Source organism: Dendropsophus ebraccatus, chromosome 12, assembly GCF_027789765.1.
Source record: "Dendropsophus ebraccatus isolate aDenEbr1 chromosome 12, aDenEbr1.pat, whole genome shotgun sequence".
In the NCBI taxonomy this organism is placed as follows: domain Eukaryota; kingdom Metazoa; phylum Chordata; class Amphibia; order Anura; family Hylidae; genus Dendropsophus; species Dendropsophus ebraccatus.
The window spans coordinates 7,720,442-7,737,867 of NC_091465.1; the positions used below are offsets into that span (position 1 = coordinate 7,720,442).

A 17,426-nucleotide genomic window follows, 5' to 3' on the forward strand; every position below is an offset into this window, starting at 1 on the left:
TAAGGGGGAGGTGAGGGGCATGGAGAGGTAAGGGGGAGGTGAGGCGCAGAAAGAAGTGAGGGGTAGGGAAAGGTGAGGGGTAGGGAAAGGTGAGGGGTAGGGAAAAGTGAGGGGCAGGGAGAGGTGAGGGGCAGGTAAAGGTGAGAGGCAGGAGTAAGGAGCAGGGAGAGGTGAAGAGCAGGGAAAGGTGAGGGTAGGGAAAGGTGAGGGGCAGGAGTAAGGAGCAGGGAGACGTGAGGGGCAGAAGAAAGGAGCAGTAGGAGGTGAGGAGTATGGAGAGGTAAGGGGCAGGGGATATGAGGGGCAGGGAGAGGTAAGGTGAGGGGTAGGAGTAAGGAGCAGGGAGAGGTGAGGAGCAGTAGGAGGTGAGGAGCAGGAGGAGGTGAGGAGTAGGGAGAGGTAAGGAGCAGTGGGAGGTGAGGAGCAGGGGGAGGTGAGGAGCAGGGGGAGGTGAGGAGCAGTGGGAGGTGAGGAGCAGGGGGAGGTGAGGAGCAGGGAGAGGTGAGGAGCAGTGGGAGGTAAGGAGCAGTGGGAGGTGAGGAGCAGTGGGAGGGGATGAGCAGTGGGAGGTGAGGAGCAGGCAGAGGTAAGGAGCAGTGGGAGGTGAGGAGCAGTGGGAGGTGAGGAGCAGGGAGAGGTAAGGAGCAGTGGGAGGTGAGGAGCAGGGGGAGGTGAGGAGCATGGAGAGGAGCAGGGAGAGGTGAGTAGCAGTAGGAGGTGAGGAGCAGGGGGGGTGAGGAGCAGTGGGAGGTGAGGAGCAGGGGGAGGTGAGGAGCATGGAGAGGAGCAGGGAGAGGTGAGTAGCAGTAGGAGGTGAGGAGCAGGGGGGGTGAGGAGCAGTGGGAGGTGAGGAGCAGGGAGAGGTAAGGAGCAGTGGGAGGTGAGGAGCATGGAGAGGAGCAGGGAGAGGTGAGTAGCAGTAGGAGATGAGGAGCAGGGGGAGGTGAGGAGCAGGGGGAGGTGAGGAGCAGGGAGAGGTAAGGAGCAGTGAGAGGTGAGGAGCAGGGGGAGGTGAGGAGCAGGGAGAGGAGCAGTGGGATGTGAGTAACAGGGAGAGGTGAGTAGCAGTGAGAGGTGAGGAGCAGGGGGAGGTGAGGAGCAGGGAGAGGTGAGGAGCAGTGGGAGGTGAGGAGCAGTGGGAGGTGAGGAGCAGGGGGAGGTGAGGAGCAGTGGGAGGTGAGGAGCAGGGAGAGGTGAGGAGCAGTGGGAGGTGAGGAGCAGGGGGAGGTGAGGAACATGGAGAGGTGAGTAGCAGTGAGAGGTAAGGAGCAGGGAGAGGTGAGGAGCAGGGAGAGGTAAGAAACAAGGGGCAGAGGGAGATGAGCAGGGGGAAATGAAGCCTGGACTTTGTATTAGTTGAAGGGGTCTGGAGGGGTGGGATATATTTAGGCGATCTTGAGTCTGGTCCTGGTTCTGTATATATTTTATGGATTCATTCAGGGAATTGTCATTAGATTAGGCTGTGGTTTGGGAGTCCTTTAGGGTGTCTGCATTTGTTTGGGGTCCACTCTTGGTTCTGTATTTATTCAGGGTGTCTTGTCTGGGGTGTATTATTTTAGGGGGTGTACATTTGTCTCAATTCACTCAGTTCTTTTATTGTTGTAGTGGGTTTAGATATTGGGACCTTATTTACAGTCTCTCATCTCTATATTTTTAGGGTGTCTCCATTTGTTTAGGGGGTCTGTCATTATTATAGAGGTCTGAGGACGGCATTAGTTTAGGGGGCTGCATTTATTAAGGGGATCTGGTCTAGGGGTGTATATTTATTTGTGCTGTCTCCTCCGGGGTCTATAATATTTAGAGGGTCCTGTTAGGGCGATTATTGGGCATTACGGCCAATAATCGCTTTGTGTAATAAAAGGAAACGATCAGCCGACATGCACAATGTCAGCTGATTGTTTTTTTTTAATGTCTTTCAACATGTTGAAAGACAAATAACAACGATAGCAACGATCTGCTGCCAACTCTCCGTGTAATAGGACCGCCGCTATCTTCTATGGGCTGTCCAGAGCAGGAGAGGTTTTCTATGGGGATTTGCTGCTGCTCTGGACAGTTCCTGACATGGACAGAGGTGGCAGCAGAGAGCACTGTATTAGACTGGAGAGAATACACCACTTCCTGCAGCACATACAGCAGCTGATAAGTACTGGAAAACTGAAGATTTTTTAAATAGAAGTAAATTACAAATCTATATAACTTTTTGACACCAGCTGATTTGAAAGAAACAGATTTTTGTCAAGAGTACCCCTTTAATGAGTGATATTCATCCTATTAGATAATCTATCACTTATATTGATCGGATTTCAGGCGCAGTTCATATTCTTCATCTTTCCTCCCATCTATCTGTGTCATTTGGTATTAGAGATCATTGTTATCATTTTCTGTGTCCTCCCACAATTCCATTCAGTGCAGCAGCACTGACCTGTGAGGGGTTGTTCATCCTGAGCAGCCTGTTTCATAAATATCAGTGAAGACTGACACATACGGAGGGGATATGGCTATTACACTGATTGGTGACCGAACCCCCGGCACTCCCGGACCTGCTGTCTAATCTGTTATATCCTACAGGATATAAAGAAGTATTTATAAATCCCTCCTAGACATTGGCAGTCCTTCATACTGTGGGGGCTATCACTGCCGTGCAGATGGCCTCCCGGGACTGTTGTCCTTATTACGGTGATTTGTGATGTCATTATCCTCCTCATCCCGGGGGATGTGCAGCAATCTGTATTATTGATCTGTGTGGGGGAGGGACGGCCATCCTGTATACCAGCGATGGGGACAGCTAATGGCTGCCCAGGCATGATGGGAGTTGTAGTTTTGCAACAGCTGATGAGTCGAAGGTTCCCCGTCCTCGCTGTATACAGTCTGTGGCAGGGTATACAGGGCATACAGGATAAGTGTTCCTTCTTCTTTCTTCTATATCAGTGTTTGTCCTGACAAGACGTCTCCAGACTCAGAACCCTGAAGACCCAGCGTAGGGACCATATTAGACACCGGCCATTACATGGCTCAGTAACTGTGTGCCGGGGGCTGCGAGAAGAATCATCCCTTTCCTGCAGTCATCCATTAAACCGGAAATGTGCCCCCAATGGCCATTGATTTTTAAAGTGCCAGAGATTGGTAATAGATTTGTAATCTACTATTTAAAAAAATCACTAGTCTTCTAGTACTTATCAGCTGCTGTATGTCCTGCAGGAAGTGGTGTTTTGTTTCCAGTCTGACATATTGCTCTCGGCTGCCACCTCTGTCCATGTCAGGAACTGTGCAGAGCAGGAGATGTTTTCTATGGGGATTTGCTGCTGCTCTGGACAGTTCCTGACATGGACAGAGGTGGCAGCAGGGAGCACTGTGTCAGACTGGAGAGAATACACCACTTCCTGCAGGGCTTACAGAGATTTTTTTTTAATAAAAGTAAATTACAAATCCCTGGCACTCGCTGGGACCAGTATTTTTAATACTGAAAAATGTATTTATTAAGTTAAGATATTTAATGTATTTCTGTCACTGGTGTACCCGGCGGAGGATGGAATACAGGCTGTCACACATCGAGCTGTTAGGCGACAGCGCCACCTACTGTCTCCGGAGATCACCTCCACAGCTAGACCTTAGTTTCCTGAAGGAGGGCTGAGCTTATGCAAACAAGCTCCATATTTAAACCAGGTGAAGGAGAGAGAGGCTGAGGAGAGTAAAGAAAAAGTTCCCATTGCACCATGTCCCTCCTCGTCTTCTGTTCCAGTTGCACCATGTCCCTCCTCGTCTTCCATTCCAGTTGCACCATGTCCCTCCTCACCTCCAGTTCCTGTTGCACCATGTCCCCTATCTCCTCCCTTTGCACCATGTCCCTCTTTACTTCCAGTTCCCGTTGCACCATGTCCCTCCTCTTCTCCTGTTCCACCATCTCCCTCCTCTTCTCCTGTTCCTGTTGCACCATGTCCCTCCTCATCTCCTGTTCCCGTTGCACCATGTCCCTCCTCATCTTCTGTTCCTGTTGCACCATGTCCCTCCTCATCTCCTGTTCCTGTTGCACCATGTCCCTCCTCTTCTCCTGTTCCTGTTGCACCATGTCCCTCCTCATCTTCTGTTCCTGTTGCACCATGTCCCTCCTCATCTCCTGTTCCTGCTGCACCATGTCCCTCCTCTTCTCCTGTTCCTGTTGCACCATGTCCCTCCTCATCTCCTGTTCCCATTGCACCATGTCCCTCCTCATCTTCTGTTCCTGTTGCACCATGTCCCTCCTCATCTCCTGTTCCTGTTGCACCATGTCCCTCCTCATCTCCTGTTCCTGTTGCACCATGTCCCTCCTCATCTTCTGTTCCTGTTGCACCATGTCCCTCCTCATCTTCTGTTCCTGTTGCACCATCTCCCTCCTCTTCTCCTGTTCCTGTTGCACCATCTCCCTCCTCTTCTCCTGTTCCTGTTGCACCATGTCCCTCCTCATCTTCTGTTCCCATTGCACCATGTCCATCCTCATCTCCCGTTCCATTTGCACCATCTCCCTCCTCTTCTCCTGTTCCTGTTGCACCATGTCCCTCCTCTTCTCCTGTTCCCATTGCACCATGTCCCTCCTCACCTCCAGTTCCTGTTGCACCATGTCCCCTATCTCCTCCCTTTGCACCATGTCCCTCTTTACTTCCAGTTCCCGTTGCACCATGTCCCTCCTCTTCTCCTGTTCCACCATCTCCCTCCTCTTCTCCTGTTCCTGTTGCACCATGTCCCTCCTCATCTCCTGTTCCCATTGCACCATGTCCCTCCTCATCTTCTGTTCCTGTTGCACCATGTCCCTCCTCTTCTCCTGTTCCTGTTGCACCATGTCCCTCCTCTTCTCCTGTTCCTGTTGCACCATGTCCCTCCTCATCTCCTGTTCCCATTGCACCATGTCCCTCCTCATCTTCTGTTCCTGTTGCACCATGTCCCTCCTCTTCTCCTGTTCCTGTTGCACCATGTCCCTCCTCATCTCATGTTCCTGTTGCACCATGTCCCTCCTCTTCTCCTGTTCCTGTTGCACCATGTCCCTCCTCATCTCCTGTTCCTGTTGCACCATGTCCCTCCTCATCTTCTGTTCCTGTTGCACCATGTCCCTCCTCATCTCCTGTTCCTGTTGCACCATGTCCCTCCTCTTCTCCTGTTCCTGTTGCACCATGTCCCTCCTCATCTTCTGTTCCTGTTGCACCATGTCCCTCCTCATCTCCTGTTCCTGCTGCACCATGTCCCTCCTCATCTCCTGTTCCTGTTGCACCATGTCCCTCCTCATCTCCTGTTCCTGTTGCACCATGTCCCTCCTCATCTCCTGTTCCTGTTGCACCATGTCCCTCCTCATCTTCTGTTCCTGTTGCACCATGTCCCTCCTCATCTTCTGTTCCTGTTGCACCATCTCCCTCCTCTTCTCCTGTTCCTGTTGCACCATCTCCCTCCTCTTCTCCTGTTCCTGTTGCACCATGTCCCTCCTCATCTTCTGTTCCCATTGCACCATGTCCATCCTCATCTCCCGTTCCATTTGCACCATCTCCCTCCTCTTCTCCTGTTCCTGTTGCACCATGTCCCTCCTCTTCTCCTGTTCCCATTGCACCATGTCCCTCCTCACCTCCAGTTCCTGTTGCACCATGTCCCCTATCTCCTCCCTTTGCACCATGTCCCTCTTTACTTCCAGTTCCCGTTGCACCATGTCCCTCCTCTTCTTCTGTTCCACCATCTCCCTCCTCTTCTCCTGTTCCTGTTGCACCATGTCCCTCCTCATCTCCTGTTCCTGTTGCACCATGTCCCTCCTCATCTCCTGTTCCTGTTGCACCATGTCCCTCCTCATCTCATGTTCCTGTTGCACCATGTCCCTCCTCTTCTCCTGTTCCTGTTGCACCATGTCCCTCCTCATCTTCTGTTCCTGTTGCACCATGTCCCTCCTCATCTTCTGTTCCTGTTGCACCATGTCCCTCCTCTTCTCCTGTTCCTGTTGCACCATGTCCCTCCTCATCTTCTGTTCCTGTTGCACCATGTCCCTCCTCATCTTCTGTTCCTGTTGCACCATGTCCCTCCTCATCTTCTGTTCCTGTTGCACCATGTCCCTCCTCATCTCATGTTCCTGTTCCACCATCTCCCTCCTCTTCTCCTGTTCCACCATCTCCCTCCTCTTCTCCTGTTCCTGTTGCACCATCTCCCTCCTCTTCTCCTGTTCCCATTGCACCATGTCCCTCCTCATCTCCTGTTCCTGTTGCACCATGTCCCTCCTCATCTTCTGTTCCTGTTCCACCATCTCCCTCCTCTTCTCCTGTTCCACTATCTCCCTCCTCTTCTCCTGTTCCACCATCTCCCTCCTCTTCTCCTGTTCCTGTTGCACCATCTCCCTCCTCTTCTCCTGTTCCCATTGCACCATGTCCCTCCTCATCTCCTGTTCCTGTTGCACCATGTCCCTCCTCATCTCCTGTTCCTGTTGCACCATCTCCCTCCTCATCTCCTGTTCCTGTTGCACCATGTCCCTCCTCTTCTCCTGTTCCTGTTGCACCATGTCCCTCCTCTTCTCCTGTTCCTGTTGCACCATGTCCCTCCTTGTCTCCCGTTCCCGTTGCACCACGTCCCTCCACGTCTCCCTGTGTCTGGTTTCTAGATTGCCCCTCACACCATCACAGACAACCCAGCTATCTTACCACCGACCAGACGCAGTATCAAGGTTGGTCCAGGTGGAAGGAAGTCTATGCCATCGGCACCGACATATTTGCTCTCTCGCCCCCCCCCCCCCCCCCCCCCCAAAAAAAAAAAAAAAAAAAAAAAAGCCGCCTGCCCTGCGGAAGCTCTCATTGTCCATTAGTGACCGTGACCATTCCATCACCATCATCTACCGGCTGCGGAGCACCACAAGTCCCAGGCGACCCACAGATTGGCGTGTCCCTTTCACACCACAGGGGGCAGGGCTTAAAGTGTCCCATGATTTGAGTTTAAAACTATGCGACTATAAGAGACAGAGACAGAGACGTCCTTGTGAAAATAGGTTTTATTTATTATATTTCCTCTTATATTAATTGTTTGGTAATTTTCACACAACATCAATAACAAAAAAGATCAGAACAAAGAACTTCGGAAGATATTTGTCCCACAGCAGCTTATACAGGACCCCGTAACCAAAGGTGTTGCCTATAGCAACCAATCAGATCACTGCTTTCATTTCCAGCTCTGCTGTAAAAAAAATATGGACACTGAAACTTGACTGGTTGCCATGGTAACACCAGGCCAGCGTTTCCCCAATCTGTGGCTCTCCAGCTGATGCAAAACTACAAATCCCAGCTGAAGGATATAAGGGCATGATGGGAGTTGTAGTTCCTAGAGAGCCACAAATTGGGGAAGGCTGCACGATGACCATGAAATCTTTCCAAAGCAAATATTGCCTGTGAGAGATGGAGGACGTCTGTGAGCGCACGTAACGTCTTTATAAAAGACAAGTCACCTCTGTATTATGATACAGGTGACGTGGAGCACAGTATGGAGCCAAAGCCGGAACACAAGAGCCAAAACCATGAAAACAAAGGACCACAGAGCTGTAGTTACACCCCACAGCCAGGAGGGGCGCCGCTGAGCCAGTGTGGGACCTGACCTGAGGGTTACATCAAGTGCTTATCCATCTACTAAACAGTCACCATCTTAATACCAGAGTCCTACCAAGGCCTCCATATCTGGCCACTCCCTTCCGAGGCGATATACGGGAATCTCTGTAATGGGGCGGCCGCATACTGGAAGCTGTGCTCTGCCAGCCCCTGACTCTGTTGGATACAGAGGTGTCTCAAGATTTTGCCCTGTGCCGTCTCCTGGTTATGGAGGAATCCCACCGTCTCTTTAAGGCACATGTAGTATCCCTGGTAATAGAGGTCCTGAGCATTCTGGGAATCTGGGAAGGAAAAAAAAAATTCTATAAAAAAAAAAAAACATTTTAAAAAGTTTCTGTATAAAATAATAGAATAAAAATAGCAAAAGAATAAAAAATGTTGCCACTTAAATAGTATATAATATTATATAATACTATTATTCCACACGAATATGATACACATAGTTATAGGAATTATCTTTACAATTTTTTTTTTTTTACTTAATCTCTTTAAAAGAAAATTACCTAAAGGTTGTTTACCAAATTCTTTTTCCTTCCAACTAGTGCAAAAAAATGCCAGGGATCTGGCATTTTTACTTCTATTAAAAAATCTTGTCTTCCAGTACTTATCAGCTGCTGTATGTCCCACAGGACAGTGCTCTCTGCTGCCACCTTTGTCCATATCAGGAACTGTCCAGAGCAGCAGCAAATCCCCATAGAAAGCCTCTCCTGCTCTGGACAGTTCCTGGCATGGACAGAGTAGGCAGCAGAGAGCACTGTGTCACACTGGATAATACACTACCTGCAGGACATACAGCAGCTGATAAGTACTGTAAGACTGGAGATTTTTTTATAGAAGTAAATTACAAATCTCTGGCATTTTCTGGCACCAGTTGATTTTTAAGAAAATAAAATGAAAGAGGTATTCTGGAGAAATATCCACACGTGCAGATCCTCAGCATTTGGATGGGCAGCACTGGATATATTGCAGGATTTTGCTTCTTTATTGAAGTGAAGTAAAATCCCCAATCCTGCGATACATCTGCGCTGTGTGAATATACCTGTAGAGCTCCGGGCCCCCGGCTATCAGCTGCTATTTATTATAGTGGTGTCCTGTTATGTGACTGAGGGGCAGTTGTGAGGCCTCCGCCACCAAGGCCCGGGTGTAACCGCTACCACAGCGCCCCCTGTATCTACATCCCTGATCCCACCACTTACCGCTCACACAGTGCTGCCTCTGACGCTGGAGATATTTTACCGCCATTTCTAAAATGTCGGCCTTCTCTAGCTTGGAGTGCTGGTGGTGGATCTGGATGTCTTTCTCCAGTAATATTCTCAGCTGCTCGATGCTGTGATTTATACGATCCCTCCTCATCTTCTCAATCACCGGCTTCCTGATCTAAAAACATCCGGAAAACAAACAAGAAAAATTACAAAACAGAGCTATAAGATATATATATATATATAATATATAGTGGTATTCCCTATGGTCTATATAGTGGTATTCCCTATGGTCTATATAGCAGTATTCCCTATGGTCTATATAGTGGTATTCCCTATGGTCTATATAGTGGTATTCCCTATAGTCAATATAGTGGTATTCCCTATAGTCTATATAGAGGTATTCCCTATAGTCTATATAGTGTTATTCCCTATGGTCTATATAGTGTTATTCCCTATAGTGGTATTCCCTATGGTCTATATAGTGGTATTCCCTATGGTCTATATAGTGGTATTCCCTATAGTCTATATAGTGTTATTCCCTATGGTCTATATAGTGTTATTCCCTATAGTGGTATTCCCTATAGTCTATATAGTGGTATTCCCTATAGTCTATATAGTGGTATTCCCTATAGTCTATATAGTGGTATTCCCTATAGTCTATATAGTGGTATTCCCTATGGTCTATATAGTGGTATTCCCTATGGTCTATATAGTGGTATTACTTATAGTCTATATAGTGGTATTCCCTATGGTCTATATAGTGGTTTTCCCTATAGTCTATATAGTGGTATTCCCTATGGTCTATATAGTGTTATTCCCTATAGTCTATATAGTGGTATTCCCTATAGTCTATATAGTGTTTTTTTTTTGTAAAGATATTTTATTGACGGCATTGTCAAAAACAGGAAACATACATATAATATTGAATATTATCTGACAAAAAGATGTCGCACGCAGACGACTACAGGAGTATGTTTATTATACTATATAGTATAAGAATGCCTATTTTCTTTTTTATCATATTTATGCACACACATACATATACTACACACACACACACACACACACACACACACACACACACACACACACACTGTGTGTACACATATATATACATACATACATACACACATACACATATTTTTAGTAACAAAGTATTTTCAAGAAAAACAAAAACAAAAACCAAAAATTTCACCTCGAACATAACGCAAATGTCAGTAATATACTAATACTATTAATATGGTATACTAAAGTTTCTTATGAGATAAAAAAGAGATTAAGAAGTTTGAAGTGCTCCCAGGGTTCCTATTTGGGCGGCCATGCAATACCATGAGGTGGCTTTAAATTGATTCATTATTTGTTCTCTCTCTTCGGTGGTAAAATCATGGAGTAGAAAAAGTTTCCATTTAGACATAAATGACTCTGTTGCCTCTTCTTTCGAACGTATTATATCTAAGAGTTCCCAATGAAATATTTCTTTCAATGCAGAGATAACATCAGAAATAGAAGGTACGGTGTCTAGTATCCAATGTTATAACAAACATTTTAGGGAAACTAATAGTGTTAAGTGAATTCCTTTGGAAGAGATCATTTTATTCGAAGAGAGATCAGAATCCTTTGTAATAAAATGGAAAAGATAGCTAATAGGATGAAGAGGTATTGCATGTCCCCAAGTGGAGGAAAGATAGAGCCGTACACAGTCCCAGAATTCTTGGACACGTCAGCATGACCATGCACAATGAAACAAATCCGCCTTTGGGGTTGCACACTTCGGGCAATCAGTTAAATAATTAGTGGATACATTTGGGGAAAGGAAGTTAAAAGCATATATGGCTTTGTGAATAAAACGAAAATGTCCCTCTCGTAGTACCACGTATGGAGTAGCAGAGTGTACTAACTGGGATCCTCTTAAAAGTTTTGGTGTTAAATCTAAAGACTGGATTGTTGAGGACCATTTGTGTTGAAATATTTGTTGGGCTAAGTTTTTTTGAGTATATGATCTAAGTTCTCTGTAAGTATGTGACAAAGAATTATAAATTGCAGGTGTCAGAAAGAGGTTATCGAATTCATTGTCACTCTCTGCTTCTGCAACACCTTTTACTCTAGAGGTAAAAAATGCTAATAATGAATTATACTGTGGGAGTTGAGGGGAGGGAAGTTTAAATTTTGTTTGGGTAGTATCCCATGTTAAAAGGTGCCTGATATATTATCTAGTAGATCTCCTATAAAGGAAATGTTTGCAGTTTTCCACTCCGTATAGTCTAAGTTATCAGTGAGAGTTGGGAAAAGTGGAGAATGCCATAAAGGAAATCTTTTTGAGAGACAGAACGGTAATCCGTATAATTTCCTTCTTGCCTTCCATGTGGCCATAGTGTCTTTAAAAATAACATTTCTCTTAATTTCCACTGGCAATTCAGGTAAATTTGCATGTAGAAGGGTGGAGAGAGGCCAAGGGGTAGCTAGATTAGCTTCAATAGAAATATTAGAAAATTGTGATGTGCCCGTGATCCAGTCCTTAGCATGGCGAAAGAGTACAGATAGGTTATATAATCTAATGTCTGGGCATTGAGCTCCACCTTTGGAATTAGGTAAGCATAAAGTAGAGTAGGCTATACGTGGTCTCTTGGATTGCCAGATAAATTTTGTAAAATATGATTGGAGCAGGGACACATCACGGTGTTTAAGTAAAAGCGGAATTGTTTGCATCGGATATAATAATTTTCCAAAACACATCATTTTGATTAGGTGGGTGCGACCTAGGATCGAAAGGGGCAAGGACTCCCATCTATGCAAGTCTTGTTTTTTTTTTTGAATATTGGGTGGTAATTCAATGAATATAGAGAGGTGGGAGTACGACCAATTTTGATACCAAGATAAGTAAGGCTAGTTTTGGCGATGGAGACTCCCGCCGGGCCCACCAAAGATCTTCTGTGGGGGGTGAGATACAACAGTTGAATTTTATTTATGTTGATTTTATAGCCAGAGAAAGAACCAAACAATTTGAGAGTGTCTAAAATAACTGGTACTTGAAGATCAGGGTTTTCTAAGTAAATTAAAGTATCATCTGCAAAACAGGTCAATTTGATGTCTATATAGTGGTATTCCCTATGGTCTATATAGTGGTATTCCCTATAGTCTATATAGTGGTATTCCCTATAGTCTATATAGTGGTATTCCCTATAGTCTATATAGTGGTATTCCCTATAGTCTATATAGTGGTATTCCCTATAGTCTATATAGTGGTATTCCCTATAGTCTATATAGTGGTATTCCCTATAGTCTATATAGTGGTATTCCCTATAGTCTATATAGTGGTATTCCCTATAGTCTATATAGTGGTATTCCCTATAGTCTATATAGTGGTATTCCCTATGGTCTATATAGTGGTATTACTTATAGTCTATATAGTGGTATTCCCTATGGTCTATATAGTGTTATTCCCTATAGTCTATATAGTGGTATTCCCTATAGTCTATATAGTGGTATTTCCTATGGTCTATATAGTGGTATTACTTATAGTCTATATAGTGGTATTCCCTATAGTCTATATAGTGGTATTCCCTATGGTCTATATAGTGTTATTCCCTATAGTCTATATAGTGTTATTCCCTATAGTCTATATAGTGGTATTTCCTATGGTCTATATAGTGGTATTCCCTATGGTCTATATAGTGGTATTCCCTATGGTCTATATAGTGTTATTCCAGAAAACAAACAAGAAAAATGGAAATGGAACTAATATATATATATATAATGTGTTCTCTATAGTGTATATAGCTGTGTTCTTTCTAGTCTGTATAGCCACAGTGCACAGGTGTCAAACTCCCGGCCCTCCAGCTGTTGCAAAACTACAACTCCCATCATGCCTGGACATTTAAGCTATAGCAATTGGAATTGTAGTTTTGCAACAGCTGGAGGGCCATGGGACTCTGACACCACCGTTATATGGAACATAGACATTTTATGCCTTTACTACATTTTCTTATCTGACATATTTTAATAAACAATTAAAATAATGGCATAAATTATACATTATAGCATACATATATAATAAGAGATAAAAGTAAGTATAAAATATTAGAATATAATAAAATCTAACGCTGTATAATATAATGGAATATAAGACGATAATAAAATTAACCAAATAAAATAAAATGTAATATATCAGAAAATAATATAACTAATAACTAAATAATAATTTAACTAATAGATATATTGGCATGTAATAGGATGTAATATAAAATATAACAATATATCCGATATGACAAGATAAAACAGAGTATAATACATTACAATAAAGTGTAAGGTAGTATAATAAATGTAATATAATAAAGTACAGTATAGGGTTGTACCTTATTTTTTTTGAGTGTACCGGTCTTGGCCCTCTTGGGTTCGGGGCTCAGGTTGCAGCTGGGAGGCATGGCGGTGTGCGGAGCAGTGTTGGTGCTGTGCGGAGCAGTGTTGGTGGTGTGCAGTGTGCGGAGCAGTGTTGGCGGTGTGCGGAGCAGTGTTGATGCTGTGCGGAGCAGTGTTGGTGGTGTGCAGTGTGCGGAGCAGTGTTGGCGGTGTGTGATGTTGGTGGTGTGCGGAGCAGTGTTGGTGGTGTGCAGTGTGCGGAGCAGTGTTGGTGGTGTGCAGTGTGCGGAGCAGTGTTGGCAGTGTGCAATGTTGGTGGTGTGCGGAGCAGTGTTAGTGGTGTGCAGTGTGCGGAGCAGTGTTGGTGCTGTGCGGAGCAGTGTTGGTGGTGTGCGATGTTGGTGGTGTGCGGAGCAGTGTTGGTGGTATGCAGTGTGCGGAGCAGTGTTGGTGCTGTGCGGAGCAGTGTTGGCGGTGTGTGATGTTGGTGGTGTGACGGCCGCTCTCAGCCCTGCGTGCTCTTTTTATACTCGGCCCGTGCTGTCAGACAAGTTGTTTTGCATGGCCCAGTTTCCCAATCCAGAGAACAATGCAGATAATAGAAGTGTGCCTGAGAGCTGTGAGCGCAGCCCCCGGGGGGCAGGACGTCTCCCTCCTCTGCAGATGAACAGGTGGACGGGGCGGATTCTCTTCTATCATGACTCAAATGAGATCTCACCGTGGGAAAGCTTCAATCTGAGAGAAACCACAGCATCTCCTGATTCTCCGGGCAGATTACATTCCTGCGGCACCTGTTCCCTGCATGTACTGTACACACACAGACCAACAAGATACGTACACACAGCGTTTAACCCCTTCAGGGGACCGGACCGTGCACGCACCGCGGTTGTGTCCAACAGAGGATTCACCCCTTGGTGCATGCACTGCCGTCCAACTTCCCATTGACTTCAATGAAGCCCGTTTTTATATATAATACTGAACCGCTCAGTTTATCAAGAATTATAATCCACCTGTAAAAGCTGAGCGGAGGATCACTGTATCGCAGTACCTTGTTATTGCGTAATATCATGCGTTTTACTGTTTACCCCCCTGAGGATAAATTCACACGGGACAAATGCTGCAGACTTTACCTGTGCAAGAAAAACCTGCAGCACAATTCAGTGGCGGATCTCAGTGATCTCATTAACAGGTCGTGGGAATCCCTATAATAGATCCTTATGACATATCCCTATAAAAGAAAAAAAGGGAAATTTTGGCAGCACATCTATGACTCTGTTCACACTGCAGGTTGCACGCTGCTAGTGGCTTAAGTAGGCCCCTGCACCTGTAGGTTGCTGCTGCACTTTTAGTTTTTTTGTATATCCCTATAATAGTCTAGTATAATAGATCCCTATGACATATGCCTATGATGGATAACTATAAAAGATCACTTAATAGTTTCTATGATGGATCCCTATAATAGATCCCTATGATGAATCCCAATAATAGATCCCTATAATAGTCCCCTATGACATATCCCTATAATAGATCCCTATAATAGTCCACTATAATAGATCCCTATGACATATGCCTATGATAGATCCCTATAATAGATCCCTATGATGAATCCCAATAGTAGATCCCTATGATATAATCCCTATAATAGATCCCTATGATGGATTCCTATAAAAGATCCCTATGATGGCTCAATAGATACCTATGTTGGATACCTGTAATAGATCCATATGATGGATCCCTATAATAGATATCTATGATGGATACCTATTATAGATCCCTATGATGGATACCTATTATAGATTCCTGTGATGGATACCTATCATAGATTCCTGTGATGGATTCCTATTATAGATCCCTATGATGGATACCTATTATACATTCCTATGATGGATATCTATAATAGATGTGTATAATAGATCCCTATAATAAATCCCTATGATGGATCCTTATAATATATCCCTATAATTGATCCATATGATGGATCCCTATAATAGATCTGTATGATAGATCCCTATAATAAATCCCTATGATTAATACTTATAATATATCCCTATAATTGATCCCTATGATGGATCCCTATAATAGATCTGTATGATAGATCCCTATAATAAATCCCTATGATTAATACTTATAATATATCCCTATAATTGATCCCTATGATTAATACTTATAATATATCCCTATAATTGATCCCTATGATGGATTCCTATAATAGATCCCTATGATTGATCCCAATAATAGATGCCTAAGATGGATGCATATAATAGATCCATTAAATGGATCATGATAATAGATCCCTATGATGGATCCTGATAATAGATCCCTATGATGGATCCTTATAATAGATCCATATGATGCATACCTATAATAGATCCCAATGATGGATACCTCTAGTAGATTCCTATGATGCTTTTAGTTCAGATCATTAGGCCTTTAGTCAGACTGGGACTGGTGCAATATCGCTCATCTGTAAGCAGCCTTGGAGGAGTCATCTAGGCTTAGAAAACATGGCTGCATTTATCCACACAGCGCCTCCCCTGTCCTCAGGTTGTGTGTGGGTTTTGCAACTGTGTTCCATAGAAGTGAGTTGTAATATCACACACAACCTGAGGACAGGGGTGGCGCTGTTTTTATAACAAAATAGCTGTGTTTTTTCTAACCCTGCATAACCTCTTTAAATTTATTTCATGATTAGCCAAAGCCTCTTCGAGGGACAGATACCATGGCTGATGGTCAGTGCGACCTCTTCAGGCCATATATGCACTGGGCAGAACTACAATTCCCATCATGCCAAAGCTTTGGCTCTCCAGGCATGATGGGAATTGTAGTTTTGCATCAGCTGGATGGCTGCAGGTTCACTACCTGACCACTCAGAGAGTATATGGTGTAATAATACTCTCTTTGTATAATCCCTCGAAGGACAAGGACTGAACCGGTTCTCTAGGAAACAAGTCCCTGAATATGAATGAGTTTCGCTGGGATTTTGCTGGTGTCAGAGGCAGAAGAGTCCCCCGAGGCTGACAATGGCGGAGACCCCTTCCTGCTCTCCATCAGCTCTGCCTAATGGGGCTTTGTCTCTTCCTGAAGAAAGTTCTGGCTCGTTCTACAAGATCTGTGAGTTTTTCAGTGAAAGGAGGTGAAACTCCGTCTCCATTTACAAATCCTGTAATCCTGCAGATAATAAGGACGAAGAAAGCCAAAAAGGCTAAAAATAAACGTTATTGCACCTGCACAGAGGAGGATCACAGGGGGGGTCACGGACTATGCACAGAGGAGGATCACAGGGGGGTCACGGACTATGCACAGAGGAGGATCCCAGGGGGGTCACGGACTATGCACAGAGGAGGATCCCAGGGGGTTACGGACTATGCACAGAGGAGGATCACAGGGGGGGTCACGGACTATGCACAGAGGAGGATCCCAGGGGGGTCACGGACTATGCACAGAGGAGGATCACAGGGGGGGTCACGGACTATGCACAGAGGAGGATCCCAGGGGGTTACGGACTATGCACAGAGGAGGATCACAGGGGCGTCACGGACTATGCACAGAGGAGGATCCCAGGGGGTTACGGACTATGCACAGAGGAGGATCACAGGGGGGGTCATGGACTATGCACAGAGGAGGATCACAGGGGGGTCACGGACTATGCACAGAGAAGGATCACAGGGGGGTCACGGACTATGCACAGAGGAGGATCACAGGGGGGGTCACGGACTATGCACAGAGGAGGATCACAGGGGGGTTACGGACTATGCACAGAGGAGGATCACAGGGGGGGTCATGGACTATGCACAGAGAAGGATCACAGGGGGGGTCACGGACTATGCACAGAGGAGGATCACAGGGGGGGTCACGGACTATGCACAGAGGAGGATCACAGGGGGGTCACGGACTATGCACAGAGGAGGATCACAGGGGGGTCACGGACTATGCACAGAGAAGGATCACAGGGGGGTCACGGACTATGCACAGAGAAGGATCACAGGGGGGGTCACGGACTATGCACAGAGCAGGATCACAGGGGGGTCACGGACTATGCACAGAGGAGGATCACAGGGGGGTCACGGACTATGCACAGAGGAGGATCACAGGGGGGTCACGGACTATGCACAGAGAAGGATCCCAGGGGGGGTCACCGACTATGCACAGAGGAGGATCACAGGGGGGGTCATGGACTATGCACAGAGGAGGATCCCAGGGGGGTCACGGACTATGCACAGAGGAGGATCACAGGGGGGGGTCACGGACTATGCACAGAGGAGGATCCCAGGGGGGTCAC

The 17,426-nt window shown here is 45.7% G+C and overlaps 2 protein-coding genes across 2 annotated transcripts; both read right to left on the bottom strand.

Annotated features, from left to right (window-relative positions):
• Positions 1–2,547: 2,547 nt before the first annotated feature.
• LOC138769940 (trichohyalin-like) lies at positions 2,548–6,334 on the bottom strand. The gene is made up of 4 exons (XM_069948700.1): positions 6,020–6,334; positions 5,405–5,878; positions 4,394–5,032; positions 2,548–2,562 (listed from the first exon to the last, which is right to left on the bottom strand). The coding sequence occupies exons 1-4, from the start codon at positions 6,332–6,334 to the stop codon at positions 2,548–2,550; spliced, it is 1,443 nt and encodes a 480-aa protein (XP_069804801.1).
• Positions 6,335–7,467: 1,133 nt separating this feature from the next.
• On the bottom strand, positions 7,468–13,212 carry LOC138769963 (transcription factor HES-5-like). Its single transcript, XM_069948756.1, has 3 exons — positions 13,144–13,212; positions 8,786–8,966; positions 7,468–7,870 (listed from the first exon to the last, which is right to left on the bottom strand). Exons 1-3 carry the CDS (start codon positions 13,210–13,212, stop codon positions 7,641–7,643), a joined length of 480 nt encoding a protein of 159 aa, XP_069804857.1. The 3' UTR covers positions 7,468–7,640.
• Positions 13,213–17,426: the final 4,214 nt, after the last annotated feature.

What these genes read in the sequence shown, in the direction of transcription:
- LOC138769940 (XM_069948700.1), bottom strand. Translation starts at nt 6,334, where the DNA reads ATGGTGCAACAGGAACAGGAGAAGAGGAGGGAGATGGTGGAACAGGAG. An exon ending in AGAAGATGAGGAGGGACATG is followed by an intron (nt 5,879 to 6,019) that starts GTGCAACAGGAA and finishes ATGGTGCAACAG; the next exon opens with GAACAGAAGATGAGGAGGGA. An exon ending in AGGAGAAGAGGAGGGAGATG is followed by an intron (nt 5,033 to 5,404) that starts GTGCAACAGGAA and finishes ATGGTGCAACAG; the next exon opens with GAACAGGAGATGAGGAGGGA.
- LOC138769963 (XM_069948756.1), bottom strand. Translation starts at nt 13,212, where the DNA reads ATGCCTCCCAGCTGCAACCTGAGCCCCGAACCCAAGAGGGCCAAGACC. An exon ending in GTACACTCAAAAAAAATAAG is followed by an intron (nt 8,967 to 13,143) that starts GTACAACCCTAT and finishes GGATGTTTTTAG; the next exon opens with ATCAGGAAGCCGGTGATTGA. An exon ending in GAGGCAGCACTGTGTGAGCG is followed by an intron (nt 7,871 to 8,785) that starts GTAAGTGGTGGG and finishes TTTCCTTCCCAG; the next exon opens with ATTCCCAGAATGCTCAGGAC.